The sequence below is a fragment of the Anas platyrhynchos genome, chromosome 3 (assembly GCF_047663525.1).
Source record: "Anas platyrhynchos isolate ZD024472 breed Pekin duck chromosome 3, IASCAAS_PekinDuck_T2T, whole genome shotgun sequence".
Classification (NCBI taxonomy): domain Eukaryota; kingdom Metazoa; phylum Chordata; class Aves; order Anseriformes; family Anatidae; genus Anas; species Anas platyrhynchos.
The window spans coordinates 2,612,399-2,630,744 of NC_092589.1; the positions used below are offsets into that span (position 1 = coordinate 2,612,399).

At 40.0% G+C, this 18,346-nt stretch overlaps 1 protein-coding gene across 6 annotated transcripts in view; it reads right to left on the reverse strand.

Moving 5' to 3' along the window:
• Positions 1–18,346, reverse strand: part of LOC101793955 (sodium/potassium/calcium exchanger 3) — a 303,296-nt gene that overhangs the window by 102,136 nt on the left and 182,814 nt on the right. Inside the window, exon 17 of one of the 6 annotated variants that reach the window (XM_027453151.3) lies at positions 4,418–17,437. The exons of the other annotated variants lie outside the window; for them this stretch is intronic. Within the exon in view, the coding sequence (XP_027308952.1) occupies positions 17,288–17,437 (150 nt within the window). The 3' untranslated portion in view covers positions 4,418–17,287. Of the gene's footprint in view, positions 1–4,417; positions 17,438–18,346 lie in introns of those variants that run through there. 6 annotated transcript variants of the gene reach the window in all.

Sequence of the window (18,346 nt, forward strand, 5' to 3'; positions counted from 1 at the left end):
AACTGTCTATTCACTCCACCTCAATTTGGAATTGCTGATGTTGCAGACATACTGCAGAAGCACAGCAACATGAGCTGACTCCAGTTTGGACATCAGTTTTGAAGTGCTCAGAACTATCAGCTACAGAGGAAACTAGTCTCTACCTTCATTATGGTGGTGGAGGTACTGGCAAAGGGGAACACACTCTCATTGTTGTCCAAAAATAGATGCTGGCATTTCCAGTCCTTCTTTTAAGGCTGTCTTACCTTGCAGGAAGGTAATGATTGAGTCATCCTTTCATCTTTCCAACACTACTGGAGAAGAAAAGAAGGGGAAAAAGTGATAGTGGAAAAAATAGATAGTCTGGCCATAAAATTGTTTGCTAAATAAAGTCAACTGTGCTACAAATCTCCAGTTACAATGAGAACTGGTATATAATACCAATATAAGAGAAAACAGATCACTGGAGAGTACTGTTAACAACTAATTTTCTGTCACTTCTGTAGGATGTTATACCAGTGCGCTGTTGAGCTAAGTCCAACAAAAATGTGTTAATACAATTTCAGCTTCTTAATTAGTACCGTCAACTTCTGCCTTTTGCTTCCCAAGACTTCCACTGCTGCAGCATGCCATTGTGCATGTGCTTTTTTGTGCCTGTAGGCAGTGGCATTCTAAGGTGGCAGCAGTCATTTGCTTTTATCATCTCTTGGCACCCAGACCAGACCAGAACAAGCCTAGAAAAAAAATCAGGCCCTCCCTTTGCTTGGGTACCAACAAGAGTGCCACTATTCAAGGAGGGAAAAAAAAAATGCCTGTAGCTATGTTAAAAGCTCTTGCCTTTATTAGTAGACATATTAATGTTTATCAACATGCTTTCAAGCTGTACTCAAATATTTTGCCAGTGGTTTGCAGTTGTTTGTAAAAGCTGCCTGTTCCAGAAGCTAGTGTGCAGTCCTGCAGTTCGAGATTTCTTCAGATTAATTTGAGTTAAAGCTCTTGCTCTCTAGTGCTGAGCAAATTCAGCTGTGTGGAATAAGGAAACCTACTACAGAGATGAACAAAGTTGACTTATGAGTAACTAAATATTGTTACTACTCCTCAGAAAGGCCAAGCACAATGAAGCCAAATAGTAGGAGGTAAGAGAACTAGATCATGCCTAAGATGCAATACATGTGAGATCAAGTTCATAACAAGTTATAGCCAAAGGCCTCCATCAAGTTCAGGAGATTGCTACCTACTTGTATAGGGTGTGCACTCTTCGTGCTAGAGGGAGCTGCGATAGTCAGGAGTGAGGACAGAACAGCAACTGGCCCAGGTTCTTGAGCCATTTTCCATTAAATCAGATCCATACAGTGATAGCAGCCAGACCTGAACATAAAGATCAGAGTAACAAGGGTAAGTAGTTCTGTGATTAAGGATACCAAGATCTGGCCTACTAGATTTAATACTTTAATCTGCTAAGTGTATCACTGCTCTAATCACAGTCACATGGAGTCTTTGAGTAGCTGAAGATTAGAGAGACAATTGATAATCCCAGCTGTGCCACACAGATGAAAGGTATCAGGTGGACTTGCAGAGGAAATAAGGTATATAGAAACTCATTATTTTCCTACTGAGACAAAAATATCTCTTAGCATACGACAGAGAGTACACTCCAGAAAATTGGAAGCAGATATTGAAAATGAGCAAATCCTGGCAGTCCTCATGCATATGTGATGAAACAGTTATTCATACACAATCCATCAAGCTCTGTCACTAAAGAAGAATACTGCTCCTGATGGTATTTGTAGGTCTGTGTGCCCTAGATGACATTGCTCTGCAGCGTTAGAAAATGCAATTCTCGAATCCATGCTTTCACTGCAGTCAATACAAATTTTAGGCAGAAAAGTGTTGATTTAAGTTCACACACACAAAAACAATAGCAGCGCTCCTTTTTAAGCGTTACTTGAGACATTTCCACTGCAGCTGATACATTAATTATACCACATTTTTTATTCATTCTTTAAAGGCTCACTTGTAAAATTGTCTTGTGTGAGCAATTATAATAAACAACTGCTCTGGTTTGAAGTGCTTTCATTGCACCTGCTCTCTCCAGGCTATGGTATTTAATTGTTTTTGTTTATTCCATCCTACTCTTCTCTAGTGATTTGCTTGGCACCATGAAGAAGGTTACACCAATTACAGAGCGCTGTTTGTTCCCAACAGTTGGAGGCTGAAGACAAGCCTCCTTCTCCCTCACTACTGCTGCAGCCCACTTACAGCAGCTGGAGGGGAAGTGGGCAGCTGCTCAGCTGTGCTAAGAGGTCTGATTATCATCACCACAGGGAGGAAAAACAAACATAAAAAATCAACATACCTGCAGTTTGTCCTGAGTTCTGTGCCTGCATACTTCCATTTCAGAAGCATAGCCATATGTCTCCTCTTTGCTTCAGGAGCTTTTCAGAAAGCACAATGGGTTGGGAGTTCCTGTGTGTAGTTCCCATAACCAGGGATAAGGAAATGCTGACTAATAAGAGGTTTTGGCACTGAAACCGCTAACCATTAAGCACCTTCTTGCTAGGGTACAGTTAACATGTCTAGGCACTCCGTGCAAGGACAGGGAGAAGCCCCAGTTGGAACATCTGACTGGCCAGCCCACTGAGCTGGCAGATACTGTAGCCATCCACTGAGGGCTGTGACTGAGAGCTGCAGGGAAATGCCTCTGCCCTTCTGGGATGCATGATCCCATCGCTTGTCTCAAGAGGTGGGTCTGTCCACAGCCTGTTTCAACTGAATGGGTGCTGACTGCACTTCTTTTTGGATGCCAAGCAGAGGCAGTGGTATCTCCTACTCCGCAAGCACATGCTGTTTTTATTTCCTGTGTCCCGGGAAGCTATAAAACACTTAGGGTGAGGGTTGTCTCAAAGCACTTCTTTGTTCAAAAAATGAACAGAAAGAAAGGAAAATGCTTCAATTCTACCAGCATGAGGTAAAATTCCTGGTACCATGATCTGCCCTGCAACCACATTCTAGTTTTCCAACCTGTAAATTAAATGGAATTTTTATAAAGTAAAGTAATTACAAGGCTGAATCAAAAGATGCATATTTGGCATATCACTCTGTCAGGGAGTAGGGAGTGGGAATATCTTCAGAGTCCAACAGACACCTGGAACAGCTTCAAATTGTGATGAAAATAAAGATTATCTTTGAACCAGTAAACTTGTTATGGGGATGTCTCTACAGTGATAGCGCATCCTTATGGATTCCAACATACCTTTTACGTTGCCAGCACACAGAGTCAGAATGCAAACAATCGAACCAACGGAAAATATTTTCAAGATAACTGCTGGGCTTGCAGCAATGAAAGACATTTTCTGCACTAACATCAAAGGCTGTACCTCATCCCTTCACTCATGGACAGAGATAAGGGATCAGTATGCACATCTTTTCTGCACCCAGAAATAGCTGCGTATGGGTAATAAATAATCCCTTCTGCATAGGATATACCACCATTTTTGTGGATGTGGGAGGTATGGAAGAAAGATGTCATTTTGGCAGTGGCTGTTACAAAGACGTGCAAAGACACTTCAGCTGAGGTAGCTGGTCCCAGTTAATTGCCTGTTCATTCATAGATCTAAACATCGCTCTCAGAGAAAAGATGGGTGTGTGTGGGGGGGTGTCAGATGAAGGGTCACAACCTTCTTATCAGGTTAGGTAAAAGAAATGAGAATTCTGCCACCAGGGCAGGCTCAGATTGAGCAGGGAAGCTCAGCAGTCTCTGTTCTGCTGGCACAGAGCATAAAAATGGCCCAAGTATTTTGCTACTTGAGAACTACGCCTTCTAACAAGCCCTCTCCACAGGTTATTTGCAATTTTCTATAGTGAAAACTGGATGCATCTGAACCTCTTATAAAGCACTTAGTCCTCATTACTATTCTGAGCATTACTGAAAGTATCACTTCAGGAATGACTTCAGAGGACTGGACCTTGTAACCACAGCTGGCTAGGGCTGAACGGTCGCAGGCACAGAATCCTGCCAGCTGGGAGAGTGACAATTACCTCATACAATCCTATGGCTTCAAAAATTGACTTATTTCAGTGCAGTAATTTCAGACCTATATTGTTGTAACCGAACAGAAATTAGCTCATTAGCTAATAGCAAATACAATTCCCTCAGTGTTTGTTTCTATAGAGGAGTCTGACATGTACAGTTCACATGAGCCAGCTAGCTTCTGCATGAACTACTGTGGTGCACACAGCTTTACAGCAAATGTACGTTAAGTGGTGGAGGAAATATGAGGTATAAAAACTCTCTTTCATTCTTCCTTCGCTCCCTCTTCAGCTCAATGCTCAGGTCAAAAGAGTGGTACCAAGTATTCTCACAATTCTGCCAAAAAATGAATAAATCACTGGTATTGTGACCCACAGGGGTGTTCAATGCCTATGTCCAAGCATGCCCTGAAGTGTTAAGTTAGTACAAAGAGAGGATATTTTTATTGATAAACATTATATTGTCTTAGTGTAGATGTCTGACACATTATTAAATCAAATGACAAAACATTTAAAGTAATTCATTCTAATAAAACTTTTTGATATTCCATAGACAATAGTGCTGTGAATTTTGTTTATAGTATAACACATTAAAAACACAGAAATACAAGTTTCTAATTTCATAGGTTACCAGCAAACAGAGAAAAATGCATGCTTTAATTTCTGTTAAATTTGTAATTTACACAGGCAAGCAGAACAGCTATGCATAAAAGACTATTCTACAACAAGCTGTAAAACAAACATACAGAAAGACTGACCTTATAATACTCGTACAAGTATGACAAAACCATTGTAACTCATTTCAAAAGGTAACAAATGTTTTGTCTGTGGCTCCACCATGTTAACATTTCTAAGCTGACTTAACAAAAAGCTATTTTGAATAGAACTGTATTACTATAAACCACGGATTTTATTTTTTTTCCTGGCTGACTGTAAATAAACATATGCATTATGTGCATTCGCACTCAGTTCCACCTGCATTTTCTTCCTTATGGTCAGAAGTATCACACAATCTTTGCATTCGGATAACATTGTTTGATCCTGAATTGAACAAAAGGTGCTTGTATCAGTTGCTTTTTTTTTTTTGCTCTGCTTCCTGCAGCTTCACTGCACCATCAAGTAAAAAACTTATCATGCATGCAATTCAGCAAAATCTGTATGCTTTCATCACAGTTTGAAAAAGCCACAGTAGGGATTGCATTCAACTGTTTAAGACTCCAGTAATGTTACCAAACAAGTTTTCCACAAGAGCCCCAAGCTGTTAGCAGATCCCAAGTGGCTAGCTGCTGGGCCAGCAGATGCCTGAGCCCCACTGTGCCCACAGAGGGCCAAGAAGCACCAGGCCTGCCCGACTGCTGCACTGGCCACAGCAACACAGGACCATGGCCAAATCTTACTGAAGGATTCCAGGCACACACTACTTTGGCAGACAACAAACAAAAACAAACAAACAAAAAACACAAAACGACCACAACGAAAAACCAGAAACATCTTACTTCTTTTGCTTCAGTCTTGAAACCAAACATTTAATGTGAGGATGAACAGAATTTATCATTCTGCTAATCATCTTTTGCAAATACTGCCTGCATTAAGGGCCTAGTAATGAATCCCAGCTTTAAAAGGACTGGCAACAAAGACAATAGAACTGCTCCTCAAGGGAACATTAAACAAAATTCATTCCTAAATCTTCATTGCATGGCGAAGACCTAGTCCCTCTCTCAGGCATGTAGACTGCTACAGACATGTTTGCTCAAGTGTTTATGTAAGAGATAAAATGCACGCTCGTGAAGCTAGCATAAGAACTGAGTGAGAGACATTATTCCTGGTGTACCTCTCTCCCTGATAAAGGGATGCCATGTTTCTCACTGGGAAGAAACCCCTTTCATCAGGAGGACAGGAGTTGTAAAGATCAAATAGTATTCAGGTAAAGCACCACATAAAAGCAATCCCTGCAGAGCTTGCCAGCATCCCAGCTAAACAGCAACCAGCTGTTTGTGATGCCATAGTACTCTCGTTTGCACTTGCTCTCCCTGTGTGCAGTATAAATACGGATTCACGCTTGTGTCTTGTGCTTGTCATGTGTGTAAAAAAGTCCTAAGAACCAAGTTATTCCACAAACTTCCCGCTTTGGCTTCTTTCATGAACTCATCATATCGTAGTTTGAGTTCTCTGCTTGCTCAAACATTGTATAATTTTGTAACACAATTTTGAGATAAAGAAATGTATGTTACAATCAGACATTTTGATTCACCAGTGACACTACTGAAAGAAAAAGATTGTTTTCTGAAAATCCAGGAGGAAGAACTCATCTGAAGTCTGTCCTTGACAGTATGTGGAAGTTCACTTTATGCAAATCTTCACAAATATATGAATAATTATGAAAGATTTATGCAATACATTATGCAATCAGCCTTTATCTTCATTTAATTTTTTTTTTTTCCTAATCTGAGAAATCCCCAAGTCTTTAAGAGGTGCTGAAGTACAGGCTTCCAGCTTCTGCCCCTCCTCCAAGTAAATTTTTATCTGTAAAATGACACCATTGTTCTTTTATTTCCCAGCACTGAGCCCTACTGTAATTCACATTGACAACAATGACACGTGATATATTTTTCTACAGTGGAGATCTACTGACCTACCTGAAACCAAAGCAACACAGCAGAAACAGGGAAGTATGACATCTGTGAGTGGTGGGCTCATTTTACTTCAGGATGTCAAGGGGGAGATCCTTGCCTGCTGTAAATGGTAATCACTATTATGAAGCTGGGACAATGTATGTCAGCTTCACCCAAGCATTTGCTGGTACATGAAAACTGTTTTAAAGAGAAATCATTACATTTAACCAGAGATGAATTAACATTAATTGTTAAAATGACCTGTGAAAACTGGGCAAGGGAGGATTATTTTAAAAAAACAAACAGGAACAACAACAACAAAACCAACAAAACCAAGCAACAACAACAACAACAAAAGAAAAAAAAAAAGACCCACCCTACTTGTTCGTATTTTAAGAAATGTGAATTTTAATTGCTGAAAATGGTACCTCGTGACAGTGGTATTACAAACATGACACAGTGAAGTAAGTATTTGCTATTTGTATATTTCTACTCTTGTGATCAAGCCGTGAGCATTGCAGAAGCACCTTTGGGTCTCAGTGTTACCCAGCTTCTCTAGTAAACTAAGTTACATGAAGCAGCTGAGAAGGTCTTGACACTTTTTGTGGCCACTCAGGAGAATGTTACAATGCTTTCAATGGTTTAATCTGACTAGTTCAGGAAAACCTGCTACGTGCTTTAGCTTTAGGTGGGAACTGAAATTAGGTTCCTAATACCCCTGCCAGCATCTTGATCTGGAGGCTCAACACTTAGTGAAAGATAAATAAATAAAACATAAATACTTCAGTGCAGAATTTCCTAACCTTCTCAATGTCTCATGCATATTGTTTTTTTCCTTTTTTTTTTTTTTTAAACCTGTCTTTACATTCAGAATATGCAACTGGAATTTTGAATGAGTAATAATATTACTATTATATTATTGGATGTACATTTTTATTATTATATTACTGGATGTACAAAGATAAGCAGTTTAAACTTTTGACCTGCTGTATTGTAGACATACCACTGCCATGCACCATTAACAACACCTTGCTAATACAATGTGGAAACAAATAAAAACTCATAACCATCTTTTGTATTTATAAATAGATACATGTGAAACTACTTTAAATACTGATATAATTTAGCATCTTAGCAGTTGCCGTGACAGGGCTTTATTCCTAAGCAAATGGCAGCCAGTTACCACAAGGCTTTATTTTAAGAACAGCAGACATACCAGATGAAGTGTGTGTGTGTATATATATATATGTATGTTACTTGAATATAAACCCATGTTTATACATTAAAAGAAAAATAAGGCCAAAAACCTGCCAACAAAATTACATGAATTTATGACTGATTCTCTTAGTAAAAACAGTACAGCAGAGTTTGGCTCCATAAAGCTTAAAGTGCCCACGTCAGATACAGAATCACCTAATTAGATCAATTATGTTTATTGCAAAATGAGTGCCTTTGCCTAACCAAAACTGCAAACAGGGTTGTATCCATATTGTTCATTTTGCAGCAGACAGAATAAATATACAGTGTATTTGTAAGTGAGTCAGGAATGAAGCCACTGAAAATATAAAATATCATCACATACAAAGTTCCCTTTTTCATCTTAAAAGACCTCCTGTGAAAAGTTTTCCCCTGTACTGTGTGGTTACTGGTTATTTCAGTGGTTTGGGGTATTTTGAAGGCAGATGGTAGGCATACACTGTCTTAGAGTCTGGTGTTTTGAGCAAAGATATTCTTGCATTTTATCCCCTCAGTTTAATGGGTCAAAAACTATATCCTCTTTCTTTTAGCCCAGTGCATGGATCTTGTGTTAAGGAGGGAGATTTAGGTCAGCCTTCAAAGCCAGTGTTTCAGGTTGTGAGCGAGTGGAAGCAAAACCTTGCATTTTTGTAACAGGAGAAAACTAAAATCCTAAGTAAACTAGCAGGTTGTGGGGTGTACAGGTGTGTCTGCTTTTGAAAAAGATTTCATTATGCCTCCCAACACTTTTACAGTATCTGTATATTTCATTTCTATCAGACGTCCTCCTAGATATAACATCCTTATCCCAGACAGATGTGCCCTCCTGAAACAACTGTACTCCTAGAACTGTTCATTGCACTGCTTAAACAAACTCCCATTGTTCTGACATCAACCAGGGCACTGTTGTGCAAGCACCTCTGCTAGACAGTGTTGTCTTTAGCAACAGGACAAGGGAGCTGGCTGCAGAGGGTGAGCAAGGGTCACTGCCTCTTCACCTGGCACAGCTCCAGACATAGCACATCTGTATACAGGCTGGTGCCCTTGATGCAGCATGAGAGGGTGCACTGTATTTATAGATAACATGAGGCAAAGTCAAGCCCTCATCATTCAAATGATCACAAATGACAGTATTACAGGGTGTATCTTCTCCCTCGCCTTCCCCCAGCTTCCCATTCCCTTCTCCCTTTGCTGTACAGCATAGCTGTCATTATCTTAGCAGTTGCTAAGAAAATTACAAGACATAATTATAAGTCTGTAACAGCCAAGAAGGAAGTTTGCCTTCTGCTGAAGACTGGATTTGTTTCTATAGCCACAGTGTGGCATCCTAATTAGCCATCCTACAGAAAATTCACCCTTCTCAATAAGGACTGTCCTCAACAAAGTGAAATCAAGAAATGACATGGATGCTAATACAGAACCAAGTCCTGTAAAGCGTCTTCACTACCACAGTCCTGCCAAGAGCAACTATACCTATTTATAAATAAGCTGCACCAGGACTCAAAGACAGGATGTAAATCATGTTTTTGCATCATGACTTTCAACTTAATTTCAAGTGTTGGCTCAAGAGCAGTCAAATAGCACCATTCTGTTGACTTCTGAGGGGCCTGGAGACAACCCTTCATACTTCATAGTCTTTGTGCCTACACATGTGGTTGCATGAAGCTGGGACACTACAGAAAACTACTGCTGTGGTATTTTAGCCCAAAGGTTGAATGCAAAGTTCTTTTTCTACCTCTTCCAAAAGCAAACCAGACCCTCCAATTCAAAAAATATATATAAATAAAATAAAATAAAATAAAATAAAATAAAATAAAATAAAATAAAATAAAATAAAATAAAATAAAATAAAATAATCAAGCCCCATGCGTGCTTTAGAAGCACAACAAAGAACACTAGCTGAGTTCACTAGCATATGGCACGCAGAGGAATGGCCCAGTTCTCCTTTCTGTGCTAGCAGGAGCTGCTGATCAGACACCCACAGGGTGCCACAGAAGGTATGCTGCTTACATCTCACCTGCAGGCTGCCCCAGGCTTGATCCATCTAGTTTGGTGAAGAAACTATGCTTTAACTTTAATAAGCTCAGCAACAGGTCCTGTTTGCAGAGGAGAGCTGCTAACATGGGCTACTGCCTCCTTAGAGACCCACACAGGAAAGCACCATCTCAAACTGAGATCTGTAAAGCCAAATCTAATTTCCTAAACTGCATCAGTAGTAAAAACCTTCTCAGTAGCTGAGTCCTGGTGAACAGTTTTTAAAACTTTGACAAAAACTTTTAGAAGTCACGTTCCTTATTTAAACCCACGGCACATTTGGTATGGGCTCTCCTCATTGGCGTTATTTGCTCATTAATCATACAATATTTCCTCCCTGCCTCTTCCAATGGGAACACTTTGCTGCAGGTGCTCCCTACAAGAGCCTACACACTTTGACTTCAAGTGCTGCTTTTGTCAAGCACTTAAATAAAGCCTGGTGATGCCAAAGAGCTGGATTCAATAAAGCGAGCTTCTCAGCAAAGCACCCAAGCATGTTCTTAACCTTCAATGCACTGACTTGTGCACAACAAGGTATGAGCTCCAAGTTAAGCAAGGGCTTTGGTACTTCGTGGACTTGGAGCTTAGGAGCCTGGCCATGCACAGCCTGACCAAGCATGCTGGAATGAGAACCAGGCCAAGGAAGAGGTGTAAATACCCCTGTGCCCCTGCACTGGCAGGGTATGACCTCAGGAACAGTGGCAGCGCACTCCCACCACCATGCTGCAGGAACATGCACTTTGTGTTACCCCCTGGACCCTGAAGCCAGGGCTGTGAGAAATGAACCTGAGCTGAGCAGTGCAGGCCGTGCTCATCCTGGCTGAGAGAAAGTCAGTCTGTGGCTACCCCAACACCCTCACCCCATGTGCTACTGTTGGCCAGTGGATGTTATTACAGGGAGATGGAGAAGACATGCTCTGGGACAAGAGCTGCATGGTGGTCAAGATTTCCCACAGACCAACCCAGTCATGGAAATCAGTAGCTGCACAAAACGAGAAACATCCCAGAGGACAAAAGCAAATCAGTGCTCCTGTTGTCCCATGGTTATTTGCCTTTGAAAACTTTGAAAACTGATAAGATCCTTTTTCACAGGAACTAATATAACAGGTCTCCTTCAGAGTTCTGGTGGTTTGCCTACTTCAAGGACTGCTTTACCCAAATGACCTCATCTGTTATAAATAGACCTCAGTGAACGAGTGAAGAGGTTTTTATTTTTCAGTCCTAAGAGCAGAATTTCCTACTGGTAATACCCCTATGATTACTAAAGAATGCTTACATTACAGGTCCTTCTCCACAAGACATTTCTGCAGTGAACTCCTTCCATGATGAAATCTCTGTCTCTACAAAGTTAACAGAACTTGTTTCTTCCTTTGCTCAAATGTCTATCTGCTAGGAGACAACACTTATCAGAATTAAGGTTAGGACTCAGACCTATGGGAAATCTGTGTCTCTGCTATGAAAAAGGAGCAAGTGTTATTCCAAGCTAGCAGGGAAATATCAGTGACAAAGAAGTGTTGTGTACCAGCAGCCCCTTCTTCCATTACAGTATGAGATCAAAAAACATTCAGCAACAGGGATTACTCCTCTGGGAATCCCTGCTGTCTACTTTGTCTGCCAGACGTGCTCATGGGAAACCCACAAGGCAAATACTCTAAATCTGAGTAAATCTGTAATCAGCTACAACTGTCCTCGTAGGTTCAGTCATTTCCCTCAACTGACAATAAAAAATGTTATGTGAAACTGTTGTTTTAAAGTTAGTACATTGATTTTTAGCACCATTCAAACTCTACCTGGTGAATGAATATTATGTTGACAAGATTTGTCTCATTCTTTTGGTGTGGAAATTTTAAAAATTGTTCTACAAGGCAATTAGAAAAAGGGAAATAAAAAAATACCTAAAATATACCAGGATATAGTTATAATAACTATACAAATACATCACAAAATCTGAAGCTTTACACAAGTTGTGCTTTTAAAGAAGCTTTTCTGAAATTAGATCTTTCTGCCCAAATTTCCCAGAATCATAGAATCATTTAGGTTGGAAATGACCTCTAAGATCATCAAATCCAAACACCACCTAACACTGCAAATCCACCGCTAAACCATGTTCATAAGTGCCATGTCCACACCTCTCTTAAATACCTCTCGGTATGGTTACTCCACCATCTTGCTGAGCAGCCCGTTCCATTGCCTGACCACTCTTTTCATAAAAGAATTCTTCCTGACCTCCAGTCTAAACCTCTCCCTGCACAATTTGAATCTGTTTCCTCTTGTCCTATCACTTGTCACTTAAGACATGAGACAAAAACCCACCTTGCTATAACCTCCTTTCAGGTAACTATGGAGAACAATGAGGTTTGTTCAGCCTCCTTTTCTTCAGAATGAACAGCCCCAGTTCCCTCAGACCCTCACGTCTTGTTTTTTAGTCCTTTCATATTCATGAATATTCAACCTGGATAACTCGGCCTAAATCTCTACCTATTGCAGGGTGGCAAATGATAGATTTCACAGCCAAGCTACATATCCCGGCTTGCAATGAAAAGAATTGCCATTTTCTTCCCTGACTGCTTTCCTGCTAATAAAGAAACCTTTTCCACAAGGCATGGATTTGTCCACAGCTGAGATGGATTTTGGAGATTCAGACCAACAACTCAGAGCAGATTGTGTGGAAGTAGATGCATTTATGAAATATGCTTCAGATTTGAGGCCACTAAGTGCTCACCACTAACAGAATATTCATGTAAAGCTCCTGAGAGGTGCTTAGTCACATTAATAGGAATTCATTTATCTATATTGAAAATAAAATAAAGAGTTAACTCATCCTTAGAAAAATACAGAACAACAGTCCTTACCAGGAATCACTGCCGCAAAGATGTATATATACTGACCTTACAAAAAAAAAAAAAGGAGTTTTACTGCTAATTTTGAGAGAGGTCAATTTTCACTCAAATTAATGAATATTAAAAACTCTCTTCCATTAAGCCTTGCATTATATATGGTACACTCATTAAGTTTATTCAAACTCTGTAGTTCCTCTAATTTGAAGCAAAGTCACTGAGGTCTTGAGGTCTTTCACCACTCTCCTTTAAAATATGGCTTTGAACTGATTCAGTTAAAGTTGTACAAAACCTAACATGGACAGTCTTACCTGGGTTTAAGTCTGTTATAGAGTAACTTAAGTTGGTTACCAGTCAAGTGAAACTTCATGATTACAGGGTGGATTTAAATCCAGCTAAGCAGTGTCCATCGAGATTGATTTTTAAAGTACATATTTAAGCAGTTTAAAATTTCCAATGCTGAAATGTTGAAATAGATAAACCTGATACTATTGCATCTCTGTGAGATTATTTTGAAAGGATTAGGGCTTTCAAAAATCCTGATATAAGAAACATTTGTCAATCAGCAGAAAGTTGTGGTTTTCTAAAAAGTTATGCAACAATATTAAGTTTACATTTTATTTTACAAGTATTAACGTGGTTATTTGGAAAAGTCATATAAAAATACTGTTCTGACAGCAGGATATTAAATGTTACACTCAGGTTGCTCCACCTACATTGAATGTAGTGTTTCTAAAACTAGATTGCTGTTCTTCCTGATCTGTTTTGTCAAGGAAAAAAAAAAGCCAGTCATACATCTGAAAGTTCGGAATGAGCATTCGTTTTCACAGGCACAGACATCACAAATCCAAAGCATGCTAATTAATTTCAATGACACAGCTGAAGACAAAAAGCTAAAAACAAGGCAGGAAGTGTAAACAGAGAGGAAAAAAACACAACAAATTACATGAGTGAAAATCTCTTTTTGTGCAAACATTTCAGATTGGTGTTCTGATTGATAGAAGCTATCTACCAAAAAGTGCAGTACATCCAAAAATAAAAAAAAAAATCAGCTGTGGTAGGGACAAAAGCAGTTTTTGCAGCATGACTTAAGACTTCCTCATGTCATTTCATTCCACTTTTGAAATGGTGTCAAAGGAAGGCTACTTGCACATCGAGCAGAACTGCCACTAGCCAGGGATTGCATATTTAACACCAATCGAGACAAAATCAGGTCAGAGCAAGAGCTGTGGTGAAGCGCTGTCCACTGAGGAAAAAGCTTTTTCATCCCCCTTTGAAATGCTCATTAAGGATTGTATGAAACTGCATGGAATGGAAACAATAACACTCGACTGGTCCCAAGACCAGAGCAGCCTCAAATGTGAAGGTAAACGTTGCTTTCAGAACAGCAAAAACCCAAATGAGTCACAGTCATGTCCTGAGCCCAGCTCGACTCTGACCCCCTCCCGACTCTGACCCCCTGGCCTCCTGCAGGTGGGAGCAGAGGCACTGTGAGCAGAGGGGCTCCATGCCTCAGGGAGCACTGGGCGCTGTGGCCCTTGCACCAGCAAACAAGGCCCAGCCACCCTCATGCCTGCAACTCTCAGAACTGAATGCCCGAAGAAAAAGAACCCACTCAGCTTTGCAAGGTAAAGCTATTAGTATGTTCTATACTTGCATGTACCTGTCTGTTCAAGTTCTGGAGATGTCACACAGGAAGGATGCTAAAAATTGCTTAGGTTGTTGCTGTGGGGACTCTTCTATGAGCTTTGATTATGCTAGCAAACTTGACAGGCTCTCATTTTGGGAGACAAAACATTCAGTTGGTCTATTCTGTTCCAAACCAGGTCTGCACCGATTGATTTGGTTGCAAATCACAAGCACAACTCACTGAAACTGTCAACACAGGAAGTACTTATCAAGTCATACATGGCACAGATAATGGCAGTTCAATGTACCTTTTGCTTCTGCTTAGAACAAATAACTCGCAGAATATTCTTGCACAACACACACATTTCAAAACAAGGTATTACAGGTTTCACATACAATGCAAAGCTACGATATGCTACAGTATTTAATGCACACCAATAAGAAAGGTTCCTAAAAAAATAGTCACGCAGTTTTTGTGCCATGGGATAGGTAACAGCTATTTCGTAGAAATAGATCCAACTGGCTCCATTGGAGCAGCAGTATAAATATTCAAAATAGAAGTAATAATAGGCCCTGGATGTGCGACTTTGTTCTTTGTTTTGTTTTGTTTTGTTTTGTTGTTTTCCTTCCCCAAATCTGTCCTTCTGCCAGCAAGGAAACACTGCTTTGGACTGACTGCATCTTGCTACAAAGAGTATAGCTGTGTGTCTGTGGGGTGGATTTTATTGAAATGTGCCACATTGCTGCTAACATTGTTTGATTTAAGGAAGTATTTTAGGCATTTTAGTGGTTATTATTAATCTCATTAACAAAGAAAGAAAGAAACAACAACAAAAAAAGCAACAAGATGGGCTTCCTAACACAGGCACAGTTAGGAGAAGGCTGCTTCAACAACAGGCTGCATAGCTCAACACGTAGCAAGACAACTGTTTTCCAGAATGAAAAATGATGATGCAGACGTGTCATTGACTCTCTTTTCTCTGTCCCTGGGCCCTTCCTTCTTCTTGCCAGGCATCCACAAGCACGCTTTATTCACCAAGGCCAGCAGGGCATGGCTTTTTCCGATGGACTTCCCCAACATGCACAGTGCAACGGCTGCCAAAGCCTCCACACATTTAGTGTAACAAAGAAAGAAAATAAGGTGCAGAGCTGAATAGAAACCACAAGGTGTAAATATTTTGATTTACATCATTTTGTCCAAAGAAAAGTATGCCAAAATAAGCAAGTCCAAAAATGCAAATGAATTGAAAATTGGATGTCTGTAAATAGTATTTTTTTTTTTAGTTGGAGGGTTCTTTCCTACTATGGTTTAGGTATTTTTGTTGTTGGTAGTGGTGCTTTTTTTGCTTGTTTGTTTATTTTTTTGTTTTTTTCTGAGACCTAGGGTTTGTTATACTTTCACTACCAATATTTGCCACTGTTTGTACCATAGACAAAAACATTCACCTAGCTGGTAGTATCTTATCACACTTCGTAGTAGAATTTATACAAGAAAGAAGAAAAACATACCAAATGAATCAGAAGTGATCAGTGCTTAAAGTAAATACAACAGCCAGCACTGGCAAGAATCCACAGTATCAATACATATGAATGTAGTTGTGATAGCATTTCTGATGGGGTGGAATCTGCCTGCATATTAATACAGAATTATACAAAATTTAGCAAGAATACTGGAACAATGAATAGTTAAATTTCCACAATAACTTAAGATCTGTGAGCGAGTCTGCATTGAAGATATTCCACATTTTAAAAGTGCCATCTCTCTCTCCATCTTCCTCCTTCCTAAAGGAGATGTGATGAATCCACATGATTCTTTATAAGTTCAACTGTTTACAAAAAAAGACAAATATGTGGCCAGGTCCAGTGTATTCTTTAAAGAGTGGCAAATTATGACTTCAGTAACTATGTCTGTGCAAAATATGCCTCTTTCCTTTTAAAGAAACCAGTGTCTGTAACTCATTTAGAAAAGTTTTGACACATACTTATGTCCTTCTCAGAACAAATAAGACATAAACTATAGAATCCCCCCTAAACTACAAGAAGTCTGATGAAGCAAATAAAGTTCTGACCTTCCATGTCCAGGTGTAGATCACTAAAAAACAGGACGCCTCCTTGGTAGCCCTCCTGGGCTGGCAATCAAGCTATTGCTTGGAAATACCATAAACACCCTATTAATAAAACACCAACATTAATAGTAAAATGGTAGCAGTGTTTATCCTTTGAATCCACATTTACCTCACATTCCTCATCATACCTGTACAGGACTCATTATTTATGGTAAAGAGTCTGTCTGTTGCCTTGACAGTCTGCTTTTAATAAACAGTAAGTCCACTCATATGCTGAATTAAATTCCCGTATTACACTGCCCTGTGACTTTTGGATTGTTATAGAAGACCCAAAGCTCAGAAGGAGAAGCTGAAAGAGAGGACATTGATCTCAGGCAATAAAAAATCACAACCAAAACAAACAACAACAACAAAAAAAGGGAAAAAAAAGCAACCAAAAAATCCCAGAATTCTCATTGAAAATCAGCCCCAATACGGTGTACCCTCTTCAGCATTGTAGCAATAGTCTTAAGTCATAAATTAGATTAGTCTTCCATCAAATAACTTAAAAAGGAATTGTAGCAGACCAGTTTTGCCTGGCTTGATGCCAGTTAGCAGCCAGTTCACCTAGAGTCCCAGTCACTGTTCAAAAACTGAGCTAGGAAATTACATGAATGTTGAAAAAAAATAATCTTCACATCAATGCAGGATTCTTCCAGGTTGTGGGGTTCAGGGAGAAGGTAAACTGAGATGGGGCTACAGGTCCTATGAACAGTGAACAGGATATACTTCACGACTTGGAGGTGCACCGCATTCAGGAGATGCCAGCCGTGGTTTGTATTGCACAGGTAAGAAGGAAGTTCCTCCTGACAGTCTGCCACCTGCATTAGTGATCTCTGCACATTGGCAAGTTCACAAAAGTGAAAACATTGAATTCTGTCATGATGGAGAAACACAGGAAGATGCCATAAAGGGAAAGGCACACACACCCTAGCTTCTTATCCAGTTTCCATTTGTTCATGTGGACGCCAAAAACCTAAAATAAACACAGAGTAAGCCACCACAGCAGGATAATTTTGAATAAAGTGGTAAATCCCGTTCTCAATTACAGGAGCATGAAAATGACTGTCCCCACACTGAACAAGATCAACTGGAAGCAATCACAATGTAAGTTAACTGCAAAAAGTAAGCTGAAGAAAATCTGAGTAGCTCCCCCGCAGTCACTGGAGCCACACTGACTTGCACCATGTTGATTGCTGGCCCAATGGCCTTATGTTTCTGCACTTTGGCAAGAACAATCCCATTTAATTCGACAGAAGTGCCTTCAAGGGCTAAATTCCCTTCTCCTCATTTGAAATACTTCAAGTGCCTCTCTGTATCTCAATCTAGAGCTGAACAGGCTAAGGCTGTGCCTGAATTTGTTTGGTTTACTAGAACACAAACCTCTTGTAGTTTACGCCTTGTGTCCATGGGAACTGTGCTGGTGTGCAATATGGAGGGCTGCTTCCCTATAGCAGCTGGTCTTAGGAGTTCGAAGATGTCACAAGGGTCTGCTAATCCTCTTCTCTTTATCGGTTCTAATCTACTTTTATGCTGGACTTGGACAGGTCAGGCAATGTAATCCACCAATTTCAATAAATGTTGTCACATCCAGGCAATACTTGTTCTGGCCTGTGTTGCATCTCTGAAAGTTTTCACACAGGGCCAAAGCAAACCGTACAATATTTTGTGTAGCTGTTCAACAGGAAAATGGATCTTGTTATGCATCGAAGGATCTGCTTCAACACTACCATGAAAAATGATTAGTGATTGCTAGTGGACCTCCCAGGGGTTATCCCATGGGAAGTACGCAAATATAAGAGCCATCTTGTGACAGTGATAGCTTCTGTCAAAAGCCAGACTAAGGTCTTGAAAAGTTTACAATAGGAGTGATCATTCCTATCTC